We start from the raw sequence: 19,201 nt of genomic DNA, 5'->3' as shown, positions 1-19,201 counted from the left end.
GCTTTTGAATGCTACAAGTTGATGTCCTTGGATTTGATTATGTTTGCTCTTAACTTCCTACCACATAGACCTAACCTTTATCCTATATCTTTTAAATGTCCACCTTCGAACTGCACGGACACACTCGGTTAATAAAGTATTGTTTGATATCGTGTCTGTAATTGTGAACTATAATAAACACCAGTGGGGTTTTACGCATGCCCAAACCGGACGCAAATTCTCGCATGAACTTAACACGCTGCTATATAAACCCAACTTTTATCCTACATATTTTAAATCCCAGTTTAAACAAAACTACTCTGACACATTCGGTGAATAATGGTTTGTCATTGTGTTAGCAATCGTGAACCTTAACGCCAATTGGTTTTTGCGCATGCGCCAACCGGAAGCAAATTCTCCCATGAACCAGGAAGGGTTTTCGGCTACCGGAGCCTGGGAGCGGTTTTGGGTCTGAGAGTGGTGCGAAAAGCTGCAGCTATATATTATTGGCTAGACTCCTCTCACAAGAGGCGTAACAAGGCGTGCTCGAAGTATGCCAACTAAACCTTATTCAGTGAAAATGATATTCTAGAAGTGGAACTGACCCTAATAATGCGAGCGGATGTTCTACTGAACCAGCAGTTTTAAGAGTTTACTGTGCGAGGTAGGGAACGGCCCCGTTTTCCGCGTTTTAATTCACTTTTTTCAGCTGCAGTGAGTCGTTGTGCTGCATTAGCTTAGCTAGCTTGCTAAACTCAATCGAGGTGCTAACGGTGACAGCTGGTGAGTCCACGTAACCTAATGAATGAAAGCACTCAAAGCGAAATGTAGCGTTTCGTTTTAGCTCGATTTATGCAGTTGACAGGAGTGGCAGCATTATTTATGCCTATTATTGTACAATTTGATGTTGAATATGTTAGCACACTGCTCTGTTGAGCAGCGCTTTCAGCCTATAAAACAGCCGCATGTGTTAGCCGGCTAAGGCTACTTCAGCTGTGTAGCAAATTAGATTAAACTGAGAACTAAATAAATATAATTTAAAAAAATCTCCACATAAAGCAGCAGTGTCGGGAAGAAAAAAGTTGAACTGTTTGGTTAAATGATATATAGACTTCATTCAGACCGGTCTAGGGAGGAAATCGGATATTTCTTCTCACCTGTTTTTTACGAGCTGTAACATTTAAATAAGGGACACATGACCTTACACACGTAACATTATCATGCCTGCATGTAAAAGTGGGTATTTTAGCAACATATTCAAGAGTTGTTTTTCCATTTCAGCCTGATATTGTCTTAAATGAACTTTGATATAATCCTAAGACTATGTATTTGGTTTAAAAATGAAGGAAGGCTCTCTAAACCGTGTGGCAGATTCTCAATTTATATCGAAATATCCTCCTGAATACCAGTAGTTCATTTTTGTCCTCTGTAGAGGACATTTCTAAACTTGAATATCTCCCACCCCCTGCATTCTACTGAATTAATTCCTTTTGGTATCTGGAGAGGACATTTAGGGCTTTTCAATGATACCACATGTGAAGGGGTGGGACTTTTGTATGTACCTTTTTCTAATTCATAAAAATGGCGTTTATCAGTAATAACACATTTTATGGGAAGAGACAAAGTAAGTGCATTAGTATTCTAATTACCTTACAAAGACTGTGGGTTTAAAAAAAATGGTGATTGGACAATATTTTTTTTCCTGGTAGTCAGGAGGTTAAGTAAGAAATGACCTAAAATCTCATAAAATCACCACCATTTACATTTTCTTTCATTTCTTACTATGAAACTATGGTGCGTTCACTGACCAGTAAAGGTTAAATTTTTTAGCTAATTTCACGCTTCATTTCAATCAGTGAAACGGTGATACTATTTCAACAGCCTGATTGTAGTCTTCTCATACATGGAAACTTTACACTCAAACAAAATGACAAAGTTGTGACGTCAGGGAAAGAAAAAGGACATGGTGAAGGGGTAGGGTGGACAAAAAAACCAACGTGAAACATCAGCTGCCATGCCAACACTACTTTGTTTTCCTGTTTCTTAAACTTTCTTATTGCTTCTCTTCACCTTGCCCAGATCATTTGTGATGGCTACTACTGAAATGGAATCTGGGTCTACAGAAACCAGGTCTGAGCAAGGATCGTTGGACCCCGATTCGAAATACCCACTCAAAGTTCTTTACTGCGGAGGTATAATTGATAAACTCAATCTGTCGTGCAATCGCGGTGTGTTTCTATGACCTCTAACCCAAGTTTTTTTTTTGTCTTCCTACAGTGTGCTCCCTACCTACAGAGGTGAGTTTCGTCATTAGACAGACAATGCACTCCCATTATTTGGACTATAAACAAGCGCCTGCAGATTATTTCTTTCGAGAGTTGTAAAAACTGGTGGTGTCTCCGCAGTACTGCGAGTACATGCCCGAGCCAGCCAAATGTAGGCAGTGGCTTGAGAAGAACTTTCCAGATGTGTTTGCCAAGATGACTGTAGGTGAGTACCTTCGAGGTTTTCAGAGGATTTTTGCTTCACTCCCCTTCAATTTAAAGAGCTTAATTAATAGTGGCTAGATAGATTAGAAGTCTGTGTAAATACCAGTTTTCAGTAGCTTTAAAAGCTAAATTATTGGCTTGTTCCGTATAGGATCTCTTGTCTTTATAGGCTGCACTACAGTAAAGGATGGCAGTGATAGGAATGGCGTTCTGTCATTGGATACTTTTTGGGCTACAGAGCCAATGCATACAGAGCAAGATGGTGTTTTTAGATACAGCTGGATGGCAAATCTAATTCCGAGTTGAAGTATGCACATGCAGACGTGCCCTGGTGGGTGAGTCTGTCAGTCAGAGCTCTCCCACAGCAGAGCAAAACTGGACAGTGGCTGATTTGTCAGACTTTTGTGGAGGTAGATACGATTTGTTTCTTGTATTGGCTGGTCACTCCAAATGGCCTATTATGTTTCTCTGGATAAGTTGGGATAGGTCTGTTGGCTATGCAAAGCCAATTACATTTTTTGCACAAAATCACTTTTAGATGATATTTTAGTCTGCTCAGTTCTGCCTATGTTGAGCTTTTTTAGGACCTCTTGTCACTTTAAATCCAAAAAAACTGCTGCTGGCCACATCCCCCCACAACTCAATGTTTACACTCGTATATGAAAATGGCTGCTAACAGATGCGCAACTATACATTTTTGAAAAGCATTAGTGGAGCCTTTTGCACAACCAACAAGCGTGCAGCAAGTGATTTCAGGAGGGTAAGTCAACAACAAACCATTTGTCTTTTCCAGCAGCCATTGTACAGCACATACAGTGGTAAAAACAGCTGACCAAATATGCTGGAGCTCCATTTGGGTTACTAGGTAACGGTGCATGTCAATTTTTGACCTAACATTCAGGTTTTTGAAATGGCTAATTTTCCAGACACCAAAAACTTTAACTTCTTGCCAAAAAACAGTTAGAAATTATTTTGTTGTTCTTTTGAGACCTGAGTGGAAGTACAAAAATATGTCAATTTTGCATAAAGGTCCCCTTTAAGGCTATTTGTGCACCCCTGATAATAAAAAAACAAATATTCATTATTATTCCATAGCAATTGGAGTAGCAAAGTAAAAAACCTTGTTTGTAAGTAAGCTAATATTTACTCCAGTAAACAAATATAATTTTTGCAAAACTGGTTGTAATTCTTCTTTTTGCTTCTTTGGTCCCTCTGGTCCGGCAGGAAATGCTCCCAAACAGGAATCCGGCACTGGAGAAGCTCCCCCCACAGGCGAAGAGGAGGAGAAGAAGAAGCAAAAACGAGGTATGACTTCACATATAAGTCTATATAGTCATATTTAATGTTTGTACGCCGTGAGCGCTTGCAACGAAGTCAAATTTATTGTTTGTGTGCACAGTCTTTCCCAATAAAGCTGATTCTGTTTTTGGATATGATGTACCTGTGGGTTCATCTTTCCTGAAGATTCTCATCTCTCAGCACCATTGCTGTTGCCAATGACTCAAATTTTGCTTTATTCTCCTTTTCTTTTCAGGTGGGAGAGGCCAAATTAAACAGAAAAAGAAGACGGTGCCTCAGAAAGTCACAATAGCCAAAATTCCAAGAGCAAAGAAGAAATATGTCACACGAGTGTGTGGCCTGGCAACATTTGGTGAGGCTTGTGCCGTTCCCCTCCATCTACGCTTGGCGATGTTCAGTTTTTTGCACGTTTGTCTAAATGTCAATCTCTTTGTTCCAGACATTGATCTTAAAGAGGCTCAGCGATTCTTTGCTCAGAAGTTCTCTTGTGGTGCCTCAGTTACAGCCGAGGATGAAATAATCATTCAGGGAGATTTTACAGATGACATAATTGACGTCATTCAAGAAAAGTGGCCTGAGGTAAAAAACGGTCTTCATGGAAAAAAGTTTCATGAGTTTTTATACCTGTTAAGTTTGGTGAAATGTACTTTTTTCCATCTTTATCTGTAAACTCAAACACATTTGGTTAATTTAAACCTTATAGCACTGCAATGTCGAACAACAAAATTCATAAAGGGCTGGTTTGGTGTTGAGATTTGTTTGAACTTAGCATTTTAAATAATAAATGTGTGTGGACATACAGGAATGAACCCAACATACATACTTGAATAATAAATTGTAAACCATTAAAAATAGTATTTTAGAATATTAGATTTGAAACAGTTACAAAAAGGTAGGACTTAAAGCAAATATAAAATTTAATGTAAAACAGAGTTTTTGTAAAACATGCTGTTTTACAAAACTTACTTTACATTACATTTGATGTATTATATGTGATAAACACATCGTAGTGTACAGTTCTGCATTGGAAGAGAAACAATAAATTGATTTGAAAATGGCCAGTGAAACAAATTGCCTTCAACTTTGGACCCCGTCCAAACTGAAATGAACGCGGTACGTTTCTGTAAACGGTAAACAAAGGATGACAGGACACAGCGCCACAGAAAACGCCGTTATCGGCGCCATGTGAGTGTGAAACGCTTGTGGGAGAGAGCTGGAGCTACGTCATCGTTTCAAAAAGGATGCAGCTCACTTGGTTACACGGATACATAAAGCCGCCATTTTGAAATTTAACCAAGATGGTGGAACCCAGTTTCAAAGAATGATCATTTCTAGTCTCCCAAAACACCAGATCTGTGTAGATCTCAGACTAAACGACAAAAAACAATCTCTTTGCTGATGCACCTAAAATCCTCTGTGTGGGCGGGGCCTAAATAAACTAAGAAAAGAGTAATGAATAATAACAATAAGGCTTTGGAAAAGACTTGAGAGACTGAAGTTTAGTTTTTTGCAGAACAATGATCATTAAATGCATCCAGAGCCACAACTGAATAGTTTAGATCATTTCATATTCATGGCCTAGCCAAAGTGTGTGGTTTGTTTTGTTTTGTTAGTGTTTGATAAAATTGATGGCTTCCTATTAGAAATCTGGAAAACTTAAGCCTTTGATTAGTTTGTAGCTCCAGAGGCAGGATTTGCTCAGGCAAAAACTTTCACACAACAAAACTCCAATTTCAGAAAACTGTTGCTGTACAAATCTGCAAACGCAACACACCGTTTCTGAGTTCAGCCTCTTTCTCCTTCTGTAGGTGGATGATGACAGCATCGACGATCTGGGTGAAGTCAAGAAGTAAAGACCAAATATGCACTTTCACTGGGATGGATGTGACCTGTAACATCAACAACAACCTGGCCAAATGTACACATTAAGTCATTTTATACTTATTTTATTTACTGTACATAAAATGGTGCGGACTTGGCCACTCACTTGGCGGCAGTTTTTTTTTTTTTTTTTTTTTTTTTTTTTTTTAGTCAATAGCTGCTTTCTCTTGTTTGCCAAAGTGTGCTATGAATTAAGTCCTTCACAAATGTTCTTCACTCAAGCAAATCTGTAGGCTAATAAATTTCATTCTCCTCTGTCCATTTTGCTGTCCCGCTCTTCATTCCAGGTTGGTTTTCCATTAATGTTTTCGACGCGTTAAGTGTTTTCTTTTCCAGAGTGGGCTTTGTCGTCATCGCCTGCTTTATGAGTCCCATAGATGGCCGAGGGTTACTTGTTTTTTCTGCGACCTACTGCTCACCCATGAGTAAACCTATTCCCAGGTATAATAGTTTTCTAATGAAGCTCCCATCCCCAGACAGATAACATTTACAGTTGTTATAATGCTCCTTTGGGTCAACACCACTTCCCCACAGATAAGGCCGGTGCACCACTTTGGAATTAGCATGTTTGTCCGTGAGCCCTTTGCATAAGTGCAAACATGATTTGCTGTTCATCTAAAGACACCTGGTGCACCACGTCTCTAATCACTCAGAGCTGGTTGTTGCTCATCACTGGTGGGTCAGAAGATGAATAGTTCCCGTTCAGAGATCTGCTGTGCCTTTGAGTCACCCATCCTGGACCGGGTTCTGCCTCCAGTTCTGATTCTGGAGTTCATGTTTGGATTAATGGGGAATTTCTTGGCTCTGGGGATGTTTATCTTCTACATGGACACATGGAAACCCAACTCCGTCTACCTCACTCATCTAGCGGTTGCGGACTCCATCGTACTGTTCTGCCTTCCCTTCAGAGCGGACTACTACCGACGTGGGAAGGACTGGATCTACGGTGACATCCCGTGCCGCATCCTGCTCTTCCTGCTGGCCGCCAACCGTGCAGCGGGGATCTTCTTCCTCACGGCGGTGGCCGTCGACCGATACTTCAAGATCGTCCACCCGCGAAACCCCATAAACCGCCTGGGCTTGGGCTACGCTTTGTGGGTCTCCCTCGGCCTGTGGGGGTTGATTTTTCTGGCCACCGGGTATCTTCTCGCCAACGAGCACTTTTTCTACAACAGCAACCGCACACAGTGTGAGAGTTTCAACATCTGCATGGGCTTCACGCCTCTCTCCACCTGGCACAATGCCTTCTACGTCATCCAGTTTTTCCTGCCGACCGCCATCGTGGCGTTCTGCACAATCAGAATCACCTGGCAGCTGAGAAACAGGACTTTGGACAAACAGGGTAAGATCAAGCGCGCCGTTCAGTTCGTCGCGGCCGTGGCTCTCATCTTCATCACCTGCTTCTTCCCCAGCACCATATCTCGCATCGCCGTGTGGATTCTAAAGGTGTGGTATGACGAATGCGGACATTTCGAAAAGGCCAACCTGGCGTTCTACACGTCAGTGTGTTTCACCTACTTCAACAGCGTCCTCAACCCCGTCGTGTACTACTTCTCCAGTCCGGCGTTCAGCGGCTCCTTCAGAAAGGTGCTAAACAAACTGCTGGGAAGGAGCGACGACAAGGAGCCGACGCAGTCGTCCGACAACATTTCCACCGTTTATGGTGACGGCATCTAAAACCACTTGATGGGTGAAACAGCAATGAGTAAAAACGTGTTTTATAAGTTTATAGCTGTAATAAAAGGTAGAAAAGATGAACAAAGTAGCGCACAGACTTGTGATCTTTTTTTTTCTCCTTAGGCGGCGTTAAGCGGACCCCGCGTGAGCTTTCTTGCCTACGCGCGGTCCTGACCCCGCGTGCGGTTTTGAGCTTTTTTAATTATTATTATGGTTTCGGGAACTGACGGGACACCCGTGGAGCTGGGACTGTGGGAGTTTAAATAATCGATAAGCAGCGTTAATAGCAAATGGAAATATGAAGCAATTCATAGAGCGTTTTACAATAAGATCCGAAGTAAATGCTGATGGGTTCCGTTTGGTGAAAGCAATTGACTCCATTCAGCATGAGTGAAGCTTAAGTGAGACGTGCTCGATAAATTACAACTGACCTCATTAGAAGTGTAGCTTTTCTTTTGCGTGAATCATGGATAAATTAAGAATCAAATGTTCTCCTGAACTTCAACATTTTATTCAGCTTTTGTACTAGGCTTTCTAAAAATTAAGTCTCTTAATTTTAATAACATGCCTTAGGTCTCAAATACACATTTTCTAAATCAAGTCTTCAAAATATGTCTTATTGATTTTTATATGCCACTAGCATATATATATATATGTGTGTGTGTATATTTATACATTTGACTGAGGTTAGGTGTCATTATGCTGCAACAAAACTAAAAACTTAATCGGAATATGTATATTCTCATTATAAAAGTTTTTTTTCATTAAGTCTCCTACTTTGACTTTTAATAAATTGACTACTTTTTTTCAATTTGATTTTTAAAAAAATCTGCTAAAGGTTAAAAACCTATGATTTCATCCAACAATAAGCATTATCTCCAACCTCTGCCTTTTAAAACTCAGTCACTATAGCTGGAAAAATGAAGGCTTCATGTTGACAATTTTGTCTGCCTTGCTTTTAGGTTAAGTGCTGTATTGGTGTGTGTGTGTGTGTGTGTATATATATATATAATGTATGTATAATCAGTGAAAAATAAATGTAAAGCAAACATGAGAAACGAATCAACAGTGACTTAATGACTGGCAGTGTCATTTAAAAAATATAAACAATATGGCTCATTGCCCTGGGATACATCCCTTTTGAAAGGAAAGTGGAATGAGGGAGTAAAATATGACATTTGTGCTAAAAATGATTGTTTTTCTGTCATATTGTAAGTTTAATAAGAAAACATCGAGATTCATTATGGCTGCTGGGTTAGGGTTAGTAAAGTAATTGTTGACAAGTTATTTTTTTTCCAAGTTCTCCCTCATTTCAGTTCCAAAAATAAACGGTATTCATTTTTACACTGCTTTAAATTTTACCATTTATTTCACTAACCCTAGGTTTCTTAATTTTTAAAGAAATAGATCCATAGTTTTATATTTTGAAGTGTGAATTGTTCCCCTTCCCTGCCTGCTGTACCCGATACTTATTTTAAATGTGAGAAGGAAATAAAGGTTTCACTTTTCCATCCTAATTTTTAATTGTGCTGAAATACAGAAAATACAGAAACTTAGAGATGTAGTGAATCATTGTATTCATTGTAATTATTATTTTATATTATAGTTTTGTTGAAGAAAGCAATATCCCTGGCGGATGAAGACCAATGTAACTGTCCTAATTGTAACTTTCCCTGCAGGGAATACTACCAACATGAATAAAATGTTCACAAAATAAATGTAATGAAATTGTGGAATCCTTAATTGAGGTACAACAAAAACAATTAAGTTCTTAAATGAATCTGCCTATGTTAAAATGACAGGATTTTGTGAAGTTAAAAAATTACAATTTGATCCACTGTCAAATCTTTTTTCTCATATGTGATGTGCAGCTACTTTATACTATATTTTGATTCCAGGAGGTGCAAAAGAGAGGAAAATTTAAGTTGGAAATAGACTTTTGGAAGTCAAGAACTGAGTCTGACAGAAAATCTGGAAGGTTTGGTCAAGAGAGCTGATAAATTTGGAAAACTATTGCCAAGATGAGATATGGGATGCTGACAGGCACTGAAAGCTGAAGTACGGTCAAAAAATACTCAAAGTTAAATTAAGAGTGTGTATGCCTATGAAACAGAGTTTTACCTATTCATTCATTCATTCATTCATTCATTCATTCATTCATTCATTCATTCATTCATTCATTCATTCATTCCCTAACATCTGTTTTCTTTCAGGCAAACTTCACAGGATACACCAGCAAGTATTAATTCATTCAGAGTTGGGTTACGTCCCCTTCTCAATAACTACATGTTGTTCCCAAAGAAAATGTCTATAACTTCCCATGTTTCCAAAACTTACATTTTTTTATTAAAAATTCCAAAACTCACTGTTATATCGGTTTTATATAAAGTACATGATTGTTTGCAAAACACACAAAAGTGGAGTGGACTAAAATTGAATGATAACAGGGGTTGACAGAAGTGAATCCTTTTTACTTTAATAAATTTATTCCAAAAATCCTTCATGCTGACTTCATTGGTCATTTATTTATTACTTGGAAAATGGGCAGAAACTGAGGTGTCCGAGCTTTGTGTGTGTGTCCTCAAACTCAGCATCATCTCTCAGGGTGACGTCAGACTGTGACAGTCGGGGCTGGGCAGGGAAACGGGAGCCGCTGGAAAAACATGTAACGGTGCAAGGTACGCCGCACCTTCCCTCCACAGCCCTAACAGAGACTCAATTCACAAAAAACAGACCAAGTAAGTCTGCAGAGCAACTTTTTCTGCCGTTGTCTGCTTGAATTTTCTGGAACATCCCATCACTGGGCGGTTAGTTGTCTCACATTAACTAGTAGTCGGCGCTTCATTTGAAGCTAGCTACTAGCTTTGGCATTCCAGCAGGCTGGAATTCAGGCTTTAGCTACAGGACACAAAACATAACAACAACGCTACAGTTTGCGCCGTGGGTTAACTGACAAAAGACTTATTTAAACCGCTGTACGCTGGTAACGTTTCAGTGAATACGTGGAGAGTTTATTGGAAGTGATGCAGCGCTTTGCATCAAAGTTATCCCGCTGGAGCTCTTTTAATGACAGAGCCCAACCCAGATGTAACCAACAGCAACACGGGCCAGTCTCGTTATGTGTCCACTGGCTAACGCTTTATGCTCTCATTTGAGGGTACAAATGTGAAGATGGAGACAGAAGAGCGTGGGTGTGTGAGACCTGGAAGTCTCGTGCTGATGTTTGACAGCTGCAGGTATGCTTGTTGTTTTGGTCTGGCCGCACCGGCTGGCTGGGTGGGGAGACAGACCCGCCTTGGTGATGTTTACATCCGAGGATCGCCCCTTTTCATTGCATAGAGTTTAGTTTTGTGTGTGTGACTGAATCATTCCTTTCTTTCAGACTGGACTGGGTGTTCATCTTCAGTCAAAAATCAGATGTACCACTCAAAATAAGATTTTAATCCACAAAATGTGTTGCATAAATCTTGCTAAAATTTCTATAAATCGATGAAAAAGCTAGCTGTCTTCCTGTAAGAGAAACATGAAAATACTGAGTATTTGACGTGATGGGTGACTGAGAAACCCAAATAAAAAGGACATAGACTTCACATCACAACGGGAGCTTTATGGTATTTAATTTTTACTGAGGTTTTATTGAAACAAAACAAAATAAAAAATATGTGGTATCCTTGCAGTTACAGCTACAGATCTGCTAACTCTGCTCTCTTAGCGACTCTAACGCATGCATTTATCGGAAACATTTTATTGTAGCACTTGCTGTATATTTACAGTTGTTTTACTTTTGCAAGGTGAACATCTGCATGCATTTTGCCACCTCTATGTAGACTTCCTTCCCGCTTCTGCACTGTCCTGTATTAAGCTTCATTGAGCTTGCCAAAAATAAACTTTGACTAGGCTTTCCTGTTGCTGCTGAAGAAAAGCACCCCAACTGCACAATGACACTGCCACCACCATGTCTCATTATGTCTCATACATATGTATGTACTCTCAAATTCAGACATTTGCCACAAAATTGGACAGCTTTTCAGGACAGCTTTTCAAGAGGCAAATGTAATCCAAACTATACCTTAAAGATGGATCAATTCAAGAACTTTTGGCATTTGAGAAGTTAAGCATTTCAGTCTGCTGGTGTCAACTGAATGGTGTTTCATTTCACTTTCTGATGACAAAGCTAAAGATAGGCAGAAGACGCACATTCACACTGAAGTGAAAGTTGGTAACGCAGTAAAGAAGTTAAAGGAAGAAATGCTCATGCCTTCAAGACTTTTCTGTTGTTGCTTGCGGAAGATTTCTGACAAGTTATGAACAAATGTAAATGAAAACAATCAGTGACGCATTTCCCTGGGCATTAAAATACAATGACTATGATTCAGAAGTCTGCCAAGTAAAACATTTTCACACTTGGAAAATAAGCGTGCTACAGTGGTGTACAAACTAAAACTCCCATTTGTTCTTGATTATGTCTTTGGCATTTATATTTTGCGATCTCTCCATATTTAAAGGCTTTAGAGCTCTTGTAAGTGAAAAAGTGTCGAATTTTCCTTGAACTTAAATGTAATCCATTTAAGTGCTGAATCCATTTGTGTGTGAAACAGAGTGTGTGTTGTTCCAGCCAGTGTGAGTCATCTGTGTGGTAAGGCTTCTGTTCACCACCTACTGTATGCAAAAAAAACCAACAACAAAACAACAAGCTGAACACTGAGCACGAGCCCTGAAGGACCTCACATTTGCAACTCACTGGTTATTGCAAATAGACTTTTTCATACGGTATTTATACGGTTTTCATACGGTTGTATAGCAGCTGGCATCGAAACACTGGGATGATTTATCGCTCTGTGAAGAGAAGACAGTAAAAGAGGTTTTATTATTATCTGTTAGAAATAAATACAAATAGATTCAATAAAACCTTTTGAGGTCAGTCAAAAGCGTATCTGGTTTACCGCACTTAAAGTAACACATCACTGTCAGAAATAGTTTTTAATTGGTTCAGTAAAATGTTAATTCAGAAAATGTGAACATTTACCTGCTGATGTCATCTTCATGCAATAAGGTTGTTTCAAAAGGGTAAAATTGACGAGATAAAGATATTTGCTCAGTGTTCATCGGGCAGAGTACTGTAAATATTTTAGGGCTCATACGATTAATCACATTAATTATGATTAATCAAACACTAAATTAGTTGATTATTTTAGTGATTGATTCATTGTTGATTGGAGTCCATAGACTCTAAAAAAGGCCATTTACTGAAATATCAACACAGTAATTAAGTCAAAACTGTACAAAAATATTCATTTTTGCATTTACAATGTATAAACTTCTTTGTCTGTAAATATGTTCTGCCCAGAACTTGTCAAGTGGCATAGTTTTAGCTTCATCTGGTTCAAATTCTGTAAAAAACAAAACAAAAACTAAATAAAAATTCTATTACGCACATTTACGTATCCATTTATTAATCCAAAGAATAATCAACTATGTGATTGCATTTCAGGCAACAGAATTTTAGTTTTCTTATTAAAAAATGTATTTGATTTGCTTATTTGCAACATTTAATTTATTTCTAATATTGTGTAAAAAGGCTTAAGTAGTTAAATGGCAGACAGTGTCATTTATTAATACGATTAATCGTAAAAATATTTGATTACTAAAATAATTGTCAGTTGCATCCTTATAGTATTTTAGCCAAGTTTAAGACCAAATTCATGGTAACCTTAATTCATAATGTCCACATTAAAAACTTACACTTCAAATATCATTAAAGTGATGTTATTATTGCTTTTGCTGTTGCTATCATTACTTTTAGTGGGTTGCATTAAAAGCTGTTATTCACTTTTTGGGTTGATTTTCATGCTCGGGTTTGTGTGTTTTCGCAGCTTTCTTCAGTCGCATTGAGACACAGGGTGACCGGGGTGTTGGGGGAAGGCCGTGTCCCCCCATCCTAATCAAGTCCCCCAACCATGGACAAACAGGGCCCCGTCACTACACCAGGCAAATCAAGTGGGCTAAAGCCTCCCAGTAAAATAGCCCGTCCATCCGCAGTACCATCTAGGACATCCCCGTCATCTGGTAAGAGCTTTTCAGAATATCAGTGATGCTGATCAAATTACATTCAAATAATTCTCCAACCATAAGGGCTCAGAAGTATGTTAGCACAATACCAAGTTTAGAAGACATTTAGAGATGATCACATGACTTTTTGTCCTGCTGTTACAGTCTTGTACTCTGTGTTTTTTTCCATATTTAATTGGAATAATTTTCACCTGAAAATGATATTTTAATGCTTGGCGAGTGCCTCCAAGCAGTTAGATACTTCTTGGTCAAATGAATCAAAAAGCCATCAGTTTCACTTCTACATGTATGCATCAGGCATCAGGTGGTGGGTGAATCTTCATCAGTGCAGGCAAAGCATTTGTGTGATGTTGCATGAGATCTTATTATTGGGTCATTGCTGCCAGAGTGTGATTGGGTATCAACCAAAAAATCCACATTTTGAAGCTTTAGTTGTCATGCAACAAGTTTATTCAATGTGCTTTAAAAGAGGAAAACATCTGTTTTAATTATAACCTTCTTACATTTTTTCCTTCCAGGTGCTCCAAAGCCAGTTCCTCCTGAAAAGTCCTTGTCAGGTGTGACCTCCCCAACACAAGATGTGCACACGGACTTTAAGATCGGCGACAGGGTCTGGGTGAACGGCAGCAAGCCCGGCTATGTTCAGTTTGTCGGAGGCACCCAGTTTGCTCCCGGACTGTGGGCGGGCATCGTCCTGGACGAGTCCATCGGGAAGAACGACGGGTCGGTAGCAGGCGTGCGCTACTTCCAGTGTGAGGATGGGCGGGGCATTTTCACACGATCGTCCAAGCTATCCAGGACGCCGCTGCCGGAGAAGGAGGCCAACGGAGGGCAGGCCAGCCCGGTACAAGCAGCCCATGCAACAAGCAAGGCTGCACCGGCTGTCGCTGCCCCTAGTGGTAACAGACTGAATGTTTTTTTTTTTGTTTGTTTTTTTGCCACATTTTGTCAAGCTGCAACTACAACAAGCTTCTTTGAACATTTATTTTACAGCCTTGCCCATAATTAGATTTTAAACTTGACTTTGAATAAACTTTGACATAAACCGTTCCATTTTAGTTATAGCTGTAGAGTTTCTGGAAATGTAGAGCCAAATTTAGCTAATAAGATCCCACCTCTAGTACTTTGCCAGTGAAAAGTATTTCCTCTACTTCAGCTCCAGTCACCAGTGTAAAGGCCAGTGGCGTCCTGAACCGTACGGTTAATTCCACCGAGTCTGTGTCCAACCTGTCGGACCCCGACTCCCTGCAGAAGATCAGACAGGAGCTGAGGCTAGGAGACCGCGTTTTGGTAAGAAAGACACTGAACGGATCTGACCGCAAGCAGCATGGACGTTCCTCTCGATGTGCTGCTTAAGCTAACCTGACACAAAGATGTCTGTTTTTGTATAATTTCATTCTAAAAGAAACTTTGGTTACTACAACTTCCGTGCGCAGGTCGGTGGAACAAAGGCGGGGGTGGTGCGGTTTCTAGGAGAAACAGACTTTGCGAAGGGAGAGTGGTGTGGCGTGGAGCTGGACGAACCTCTGGGCAAGAATGACGGAGCTGTAGCTGGGACTAGGTGAGGAGCACTGATGCATGGAAACTCTGTCTGCTTATGACTGGTGTGTTTGATGAGTCATTCAGTGAGGAGGTATGAAAAGTCCATTTGATTTTATAAAATGAAAAAAATATTTCTTTTAGCACTGTCAAATGTTCTAAAATATTTTTCTTACAAATTAGTACAATTAGGAACAAAATTATTGTGCAAATATGTGCATTGATTTTAGTATTTAGATATTTTTAGTATTCTTCAACCCCAGTATTTAAATAGGTCGGAATTTTCTTACATTTTCAGTGCTGCATTGAAATATAATTATATTTAAAGTAGGACCGGGACTTTAAAACAATTATTTAAATGAAATGAATGCATTTTTTTAATTCACGCATTTCTGGTACACCTGTTAGTCTGACGCACAAGTGACACATGGAAACAACAATGGATGATTAAGCAGCTTCTCTTGGCCCACTCAGAGTTAATTTTTGCTTAAAAAAACAACCTGATCGGACATTGGAAAAGACTGCTGTCATGTTCGAGTTGTGCTAACAGGAGTTAGTCTGTCAACAAGACTATTCGAGCCTAAAATACCATCTCAGTGCTAAACATTTTACAGCAGCAACGCTAATGTCAGCAGCCACATTTCTACAGAAGGACTTCACACACATCTTTACCAGCCAACAAAATGCTTCTGTTTGCTTCTATCTACCCACAAAGAAAACATAAAACAAAATCCAGCGACGCACAACAAACTCGTCCAGCGTAGCCAAACTGACGCCAAGGCGCTACTTGTTTTCCTCCCAGGTATTTTCAGTGCTTGCCCAGGTACGGCCTGTTTGCTCCCGTCCACAAAGTGACACGGATTGGCTTCCCCTGCACCACGCCCACCAAGGCGAAGAACTCACTCAGGAGTTCCACTTTCAAGAGAAGTCCGAGCGCGTCCTCTGTCAGCTCCCTCAGCTCGGCAACCTCCTCCATCAGCGGCAAACCCAGCCGGGCGGGACTGGTAATATTCACGCAGATATTAAAGCAGAATTACAAACCTACGCTGCAAAAACACAAAATCTTACTGAGTATTTTTGGTGTAGATTCCAGTGCAAATGTCTTAATTTATTTACTAGGTAAGTTTACTAACTTACAAGTAACTTTTCAGCAAGAAATAAGAGCTTGTTTTAAGTCAATGATTTCTTAATATCGATGTTCTAGTTGTCGGAGGCAACTAGAACCTATTGGCAGGTTATTTCACTCATAGCAAAACATTTTTTCCCATGTTAAATAAGTTAAATAATCTGCCAATAGGACTAGCACGTTTTCATCAATATTAAGGTACTATTGACTTAAAACAAGCTCCTATATTCATCTGAAAAGTTTCTTGTAAGTTAGTTTTGTCTTATTTCAAGCTTAAGATATTTTCATTATAAACTGGACCAAAAATACTTTGTAAGATTTTTATGTTTTTGCAGAGTTATGTAGAACTTCATGTCAACCATGAGTTGTAGCTGAATGTTAAATGGAATGCAGTTTAAATGTCTGGTATTAAAAGTAAAAGGTGTAAAGGCGTTATCTGTCTAACTAAAACATTAATAGATACCAGTTTCTTGTTAAAGTTTCCAAAAATATTCACAGAGAAATGGTTTTAATTGGGCCTGTGCAACAGTTATTTCCCTTTATGACTTTAAATTGTAATATTTACCAAAAAAAAAAAAAAGCAAAAACTTTATTCACTTTGCAAATGTTTACCAACTCACAAAATGAAGCGCATTTGGGTTGTCTTCCAGCTGACAGAAACATCTGTGCGGTACGCTCGGAAGATTTCGAGCACCACGGCGCTGCAGGAGGCGCTGAAGGAGAAGCAGCAGCACATTGAACAGCTGCTGGCAGAGAGGGACCTGGAGAGGTGCGAGGTCGCCAAGGCAACCAGCCGCGCCGGAGAGGTTGTGCAGGAGCTGACTATGCTGAGGAAAGGGCGGGATCAGGTGAGCTCTCTGCACTTGATCAAAAGAATTTTCAGAAAACCTGAAAAATAAACGCATGACTTAAACAAATAGCTTCAATGCTTTTCTTGCCTGTTTACTATGCTTGGTATTACAGGCTTGAATTGGGGAGTTATCAAAGCAAGCAGCATCCATTATGTTTATTTCCTGAGGTGTTACATGTAATGAGTGAGCACGGAGCAAAGATGGGCTTTTTTCCCACAATTTTTTTTCTGGGGAAAAATTTTTTCCAGGGAAATAAAAATTCTGTGCACTCTTACTAAAGAATAAATATTAAAGAAAATTAATATTTTCTTTAAAATAAAGAAAATATTTTTTCTTTATTTTAAAGAAAATTTCTGGGGAAATTCTGGGGAATTTTTTTCCCTAGAAAAAAAAATTCTGAGCACTCTTACTAAAGAACAAATATTAAAGAAAATTAATTGTAGATTTTATTAGAAAAACATATTGAGCCCAATATAAATACTGAAATTGTTTACCTGGCAGTAAAAATAAGGATATCTTAATCCAATTTAATTTAATATCTCAAGTAATAAACAGCTTTTGTCCAAGTTTTCTAGTGCCTTATTTTTTTTCATATTGAAAACCTCTAACTTCATTGGTTTGTACTGGGACTTTATGTGACAGACAAGGAAAAGTAAGCCCAAAAGTTTTGTGAGATGTTCATATGTAATCATCCCTCTTTATCCCTAAATAGATAAATTGCCATAATAACTCCAAATTATTTGTTACTTTAAGGCAAACTACAATAAATATTTTATCTGTCAAATCCTTAAGTGAAACTCTTTGGTTTAAAATAAAAATGTCTTCAGTATCTAATTCTTTGACTCAAAGTAGACCACAAATACTCACCATCTTATAGCAGCTTTAAATATAAAACCTCATGTTCTTCAGTCCTGACTAAGCCATGTTTGTCTTGTGCATTTTAGAATCCAGTCATGGTTGCCTTTAAAGTTACTGTCTGTTATCTGGCTCTAACTGTAGACACCAACCAGTGCGTCTCTGAAACCCGATTCGCTTTAATTTGATGATCATTTTCTTAGTTTTCTTCATGTTATTAAGCACCGGGTCGTTGCCTCTGCACCTGATTCGTGTTTGACTTCCTCGCAACACACTCATTTCAAATCACAGTGAATGAATCCCGCTACTGTGGCATCTGATTCATGTAAGAATCAGATTTTTCTAACTTCTTTGGATTTACAGTCATATTTTAACCAGGTGAACAGCAATGGGCTGAGTACATGACCTTGAGGAATGCCAGTTCTCCTCAAGGAGTGTGCTGTCTGTGGTCTCTCGGTGTGCTCTGTTCAATATCTGGGATTCTTCCAGCTTATTGTGTATTTTACAGTACGCACTGGAGATGGAGGCCAAGCTGGATCAGTTGCGTTCTATGGTGGAGGCCGCTGATCGAGACAAGGTGGAGCTACTCAACCAACTAGAGGAGGAGAAGAGGTGGGTCCTTCCTTCTTCGTCACTTTATTATATCTGTTTATGTGCGATGTTAAATCCACAGAGGCAGCAGCAACAAGTATTCAGTTTGCCAAACACTTCAAAGCAAAAGGTATTTTCTCAGTGTTTGTTATCCTGTGATTAAAATGTTTTAACTCTTTAGCTTGATAACTGTGCTGCAGTTAGTCAGTGATTGGATTTAGAGTTCAGTCACATTTTAGTTTATGTAATACATACAACTTAATGAGAAATGTCATCCCTGGACGTTTTACTGTACAAAAAAAATATAAAACCTAAATAAAATTCAGTCCACATTTAGTAAACTCAGTCACAACTCATTGTCTATTCCGATGTAATCTGAGTTTGAGGAGAACATTGGCACAAAAGAAAAGCATAATGTAAATTAAACAAGGAAAAAATGATGAGAATGTTAGTCACTCCTTAAAACACATCTTAGATAGCAATTATGTTTCAGTTTAAGGTTGTTAAACTAATAATTCAGATTGCCTGATGTTTTCTTTTTTTTTTTTTTTTACAATGTTGTAATTTGTAACAGGAAAGTGGAGGACCTGCAGTTTCGTGTAGAGGAGGCATGCATCACCAAAGGAGACCTTGAGGTATACGATATACTTCTTCACATGGCAGAGTGGGACAATATGTCAGAGCTTTTAAGAAGCCCGTGTCATTTAGCTCTGCTTTAAACATTATTTTAACGGATCTCCACTTGAGGTTTCACTTTCCTTAAAAAAAAAGGGTTAGGCTTGAGTTTTTCTCCTTTTCCTACACTCTTTGAATCCTACACTTTCTGTCCTGTTCAGACTCACCAT

The 19,201-nt window shown here is 39.1% G+C and overlaps 3 protein-coding genes across 10 annotated transcripts in view; all 3 read left to right on the top strand.

Moving 5' to 3' along the window:
* Window positions 1-402: 402 nt before the first annotated feature.
* denr (density-regulated protein) lies at window positions 403-5,907 on the top strand. Of its 4 annotated transcripts, none has more exons than XM_007570855.2 (8): window positions 403-643; window positions 2,059-2,171; window positions 2,257-2,276; window positions 2,385-2,469; window positions 3,693-3,773; window positions 4,003-4,119; window positions 4,207-4,346; window positions 5,576-5,907. In XM_007570855.2, the coding sequence occupies exons 2-8, from the start codon at window positions 2,069-2,071 to the stop codon at window positions 5,618-5,620; spliced, it is 591 nt and encodes a 196-aa protein (XP_007570917.1). In that variant the 5' UTR covers window positions 403-643; window positions 2,059-2,068; the 3' UTR covers window positions 5,621-5,907. The 4 variants fall into 4 exon arrangements, with proteins under 4 accessions (XP_007570917.1, XP_016536598.1, XP_007570915.1 ...); XM_016681112.1 differs by having other exon boundaries at window positions 3,675-3,773; XM_007570853.2 differs by having other exon boundaries at window positions 406-643; window positions 3,684-3,773.
* Window positions 5,908-6,001: 94 nt separating this feature from the next.
* LOC103151029 (hydroxycarboxylic acid receptor 3-like) lies at window positions 6,002-8,669 on the top strand. Its single transcript, XM_007570857.2, has 2 exons — window positions 6,002-7,353; window positions 7,449-8,669. The coding sequence occupies exon 1, from the start codon at window positions 6,336-6,338 to the stop codon at window positions 7,323-7,325; it is 990 nt and encodes a 329-aa protein (XP_007570919.1). The 5' UTR covers window positions 6,002-6,335; the 3' UTR covers window positions 7,326-7,353; window positions 7,449-8,669.
* Window positions 8,670-9,924: 1,255 nt separating this feature from the next.
* clip1b (CAP-GLY domain containing linker protein 1b) overlaps window positions 9,925-19,201 on the top strand; it is a 32,304-nt gene continuing 23,027 nt past the window's right edge. For 2 of the 5 annotated variants that reach the window (XM_007570852.2, XM_007570848.2), the window contains exons 1-9: window positions 9,936-10,063; window positions 13,199-13,391; window positions 13,913-14,293; window positions 14,551-14,684; window positions 14,831-14,955; window positions 15,736-15,937; window positions 16,710-16,907; window positions 18,274-18,377; window positions 18,931-18,991. In XM_007570852.2, the coding sequence (XP_007570914.1) occupies window positions 13,283-13,391; window positions 13,913-14,293; window positions 14,551-14,684; window positions 14,831-14,955; window positions 15,736-15,937; window positions 16,710-16,907; window positions 18,274-18,377; window positions 18,931-18,991 (1,314 nt within the window). In that variant the 5' untranslated portion in view covers window positions 9,936-10,063; window positions 13,199-13,282. Of the gene's footprint in view, window positions 10,064-10,106; window positions 10,562-13,198; window positions 13,392-13,912; window positions 14,294-14,550; window positions 14,685-14,830; window positions 14,956-15,735; window positions 15,938-16,709; window positions 16,908-18,273; window positions 18,378-18,930; window positions 18,992-19,201 lie in introns of those variants that run through there. The other 3 variants (XM_007570850.2, XM_016681097.1, XM_007570849.2) reach the window with 3 other exon arrangements.

The sequence above is a fragment of the Poecilia formosa genome, unplaced genomic scaffold (genome assembly GCF_000485575.1).
Source record: "Poecilia formosa unplaced genomic scaffold, Poecilia_formosa-5.1.2 Scaffold269, whole genome shotgun sequence".
Taxonomy (NCBI): domain Eukaryota; kingdom Metazoa; phylum Chordata; class Actinopteri; order Cyprinodontiformes; family Poeciliidae; genus Poecilia; species Poecilia formosa.
The sequence above is the reverse complement of the archived record's forward strand: the minus strand, read 5'-3'. Positions and strand labels throughout refer to the sequence as shown.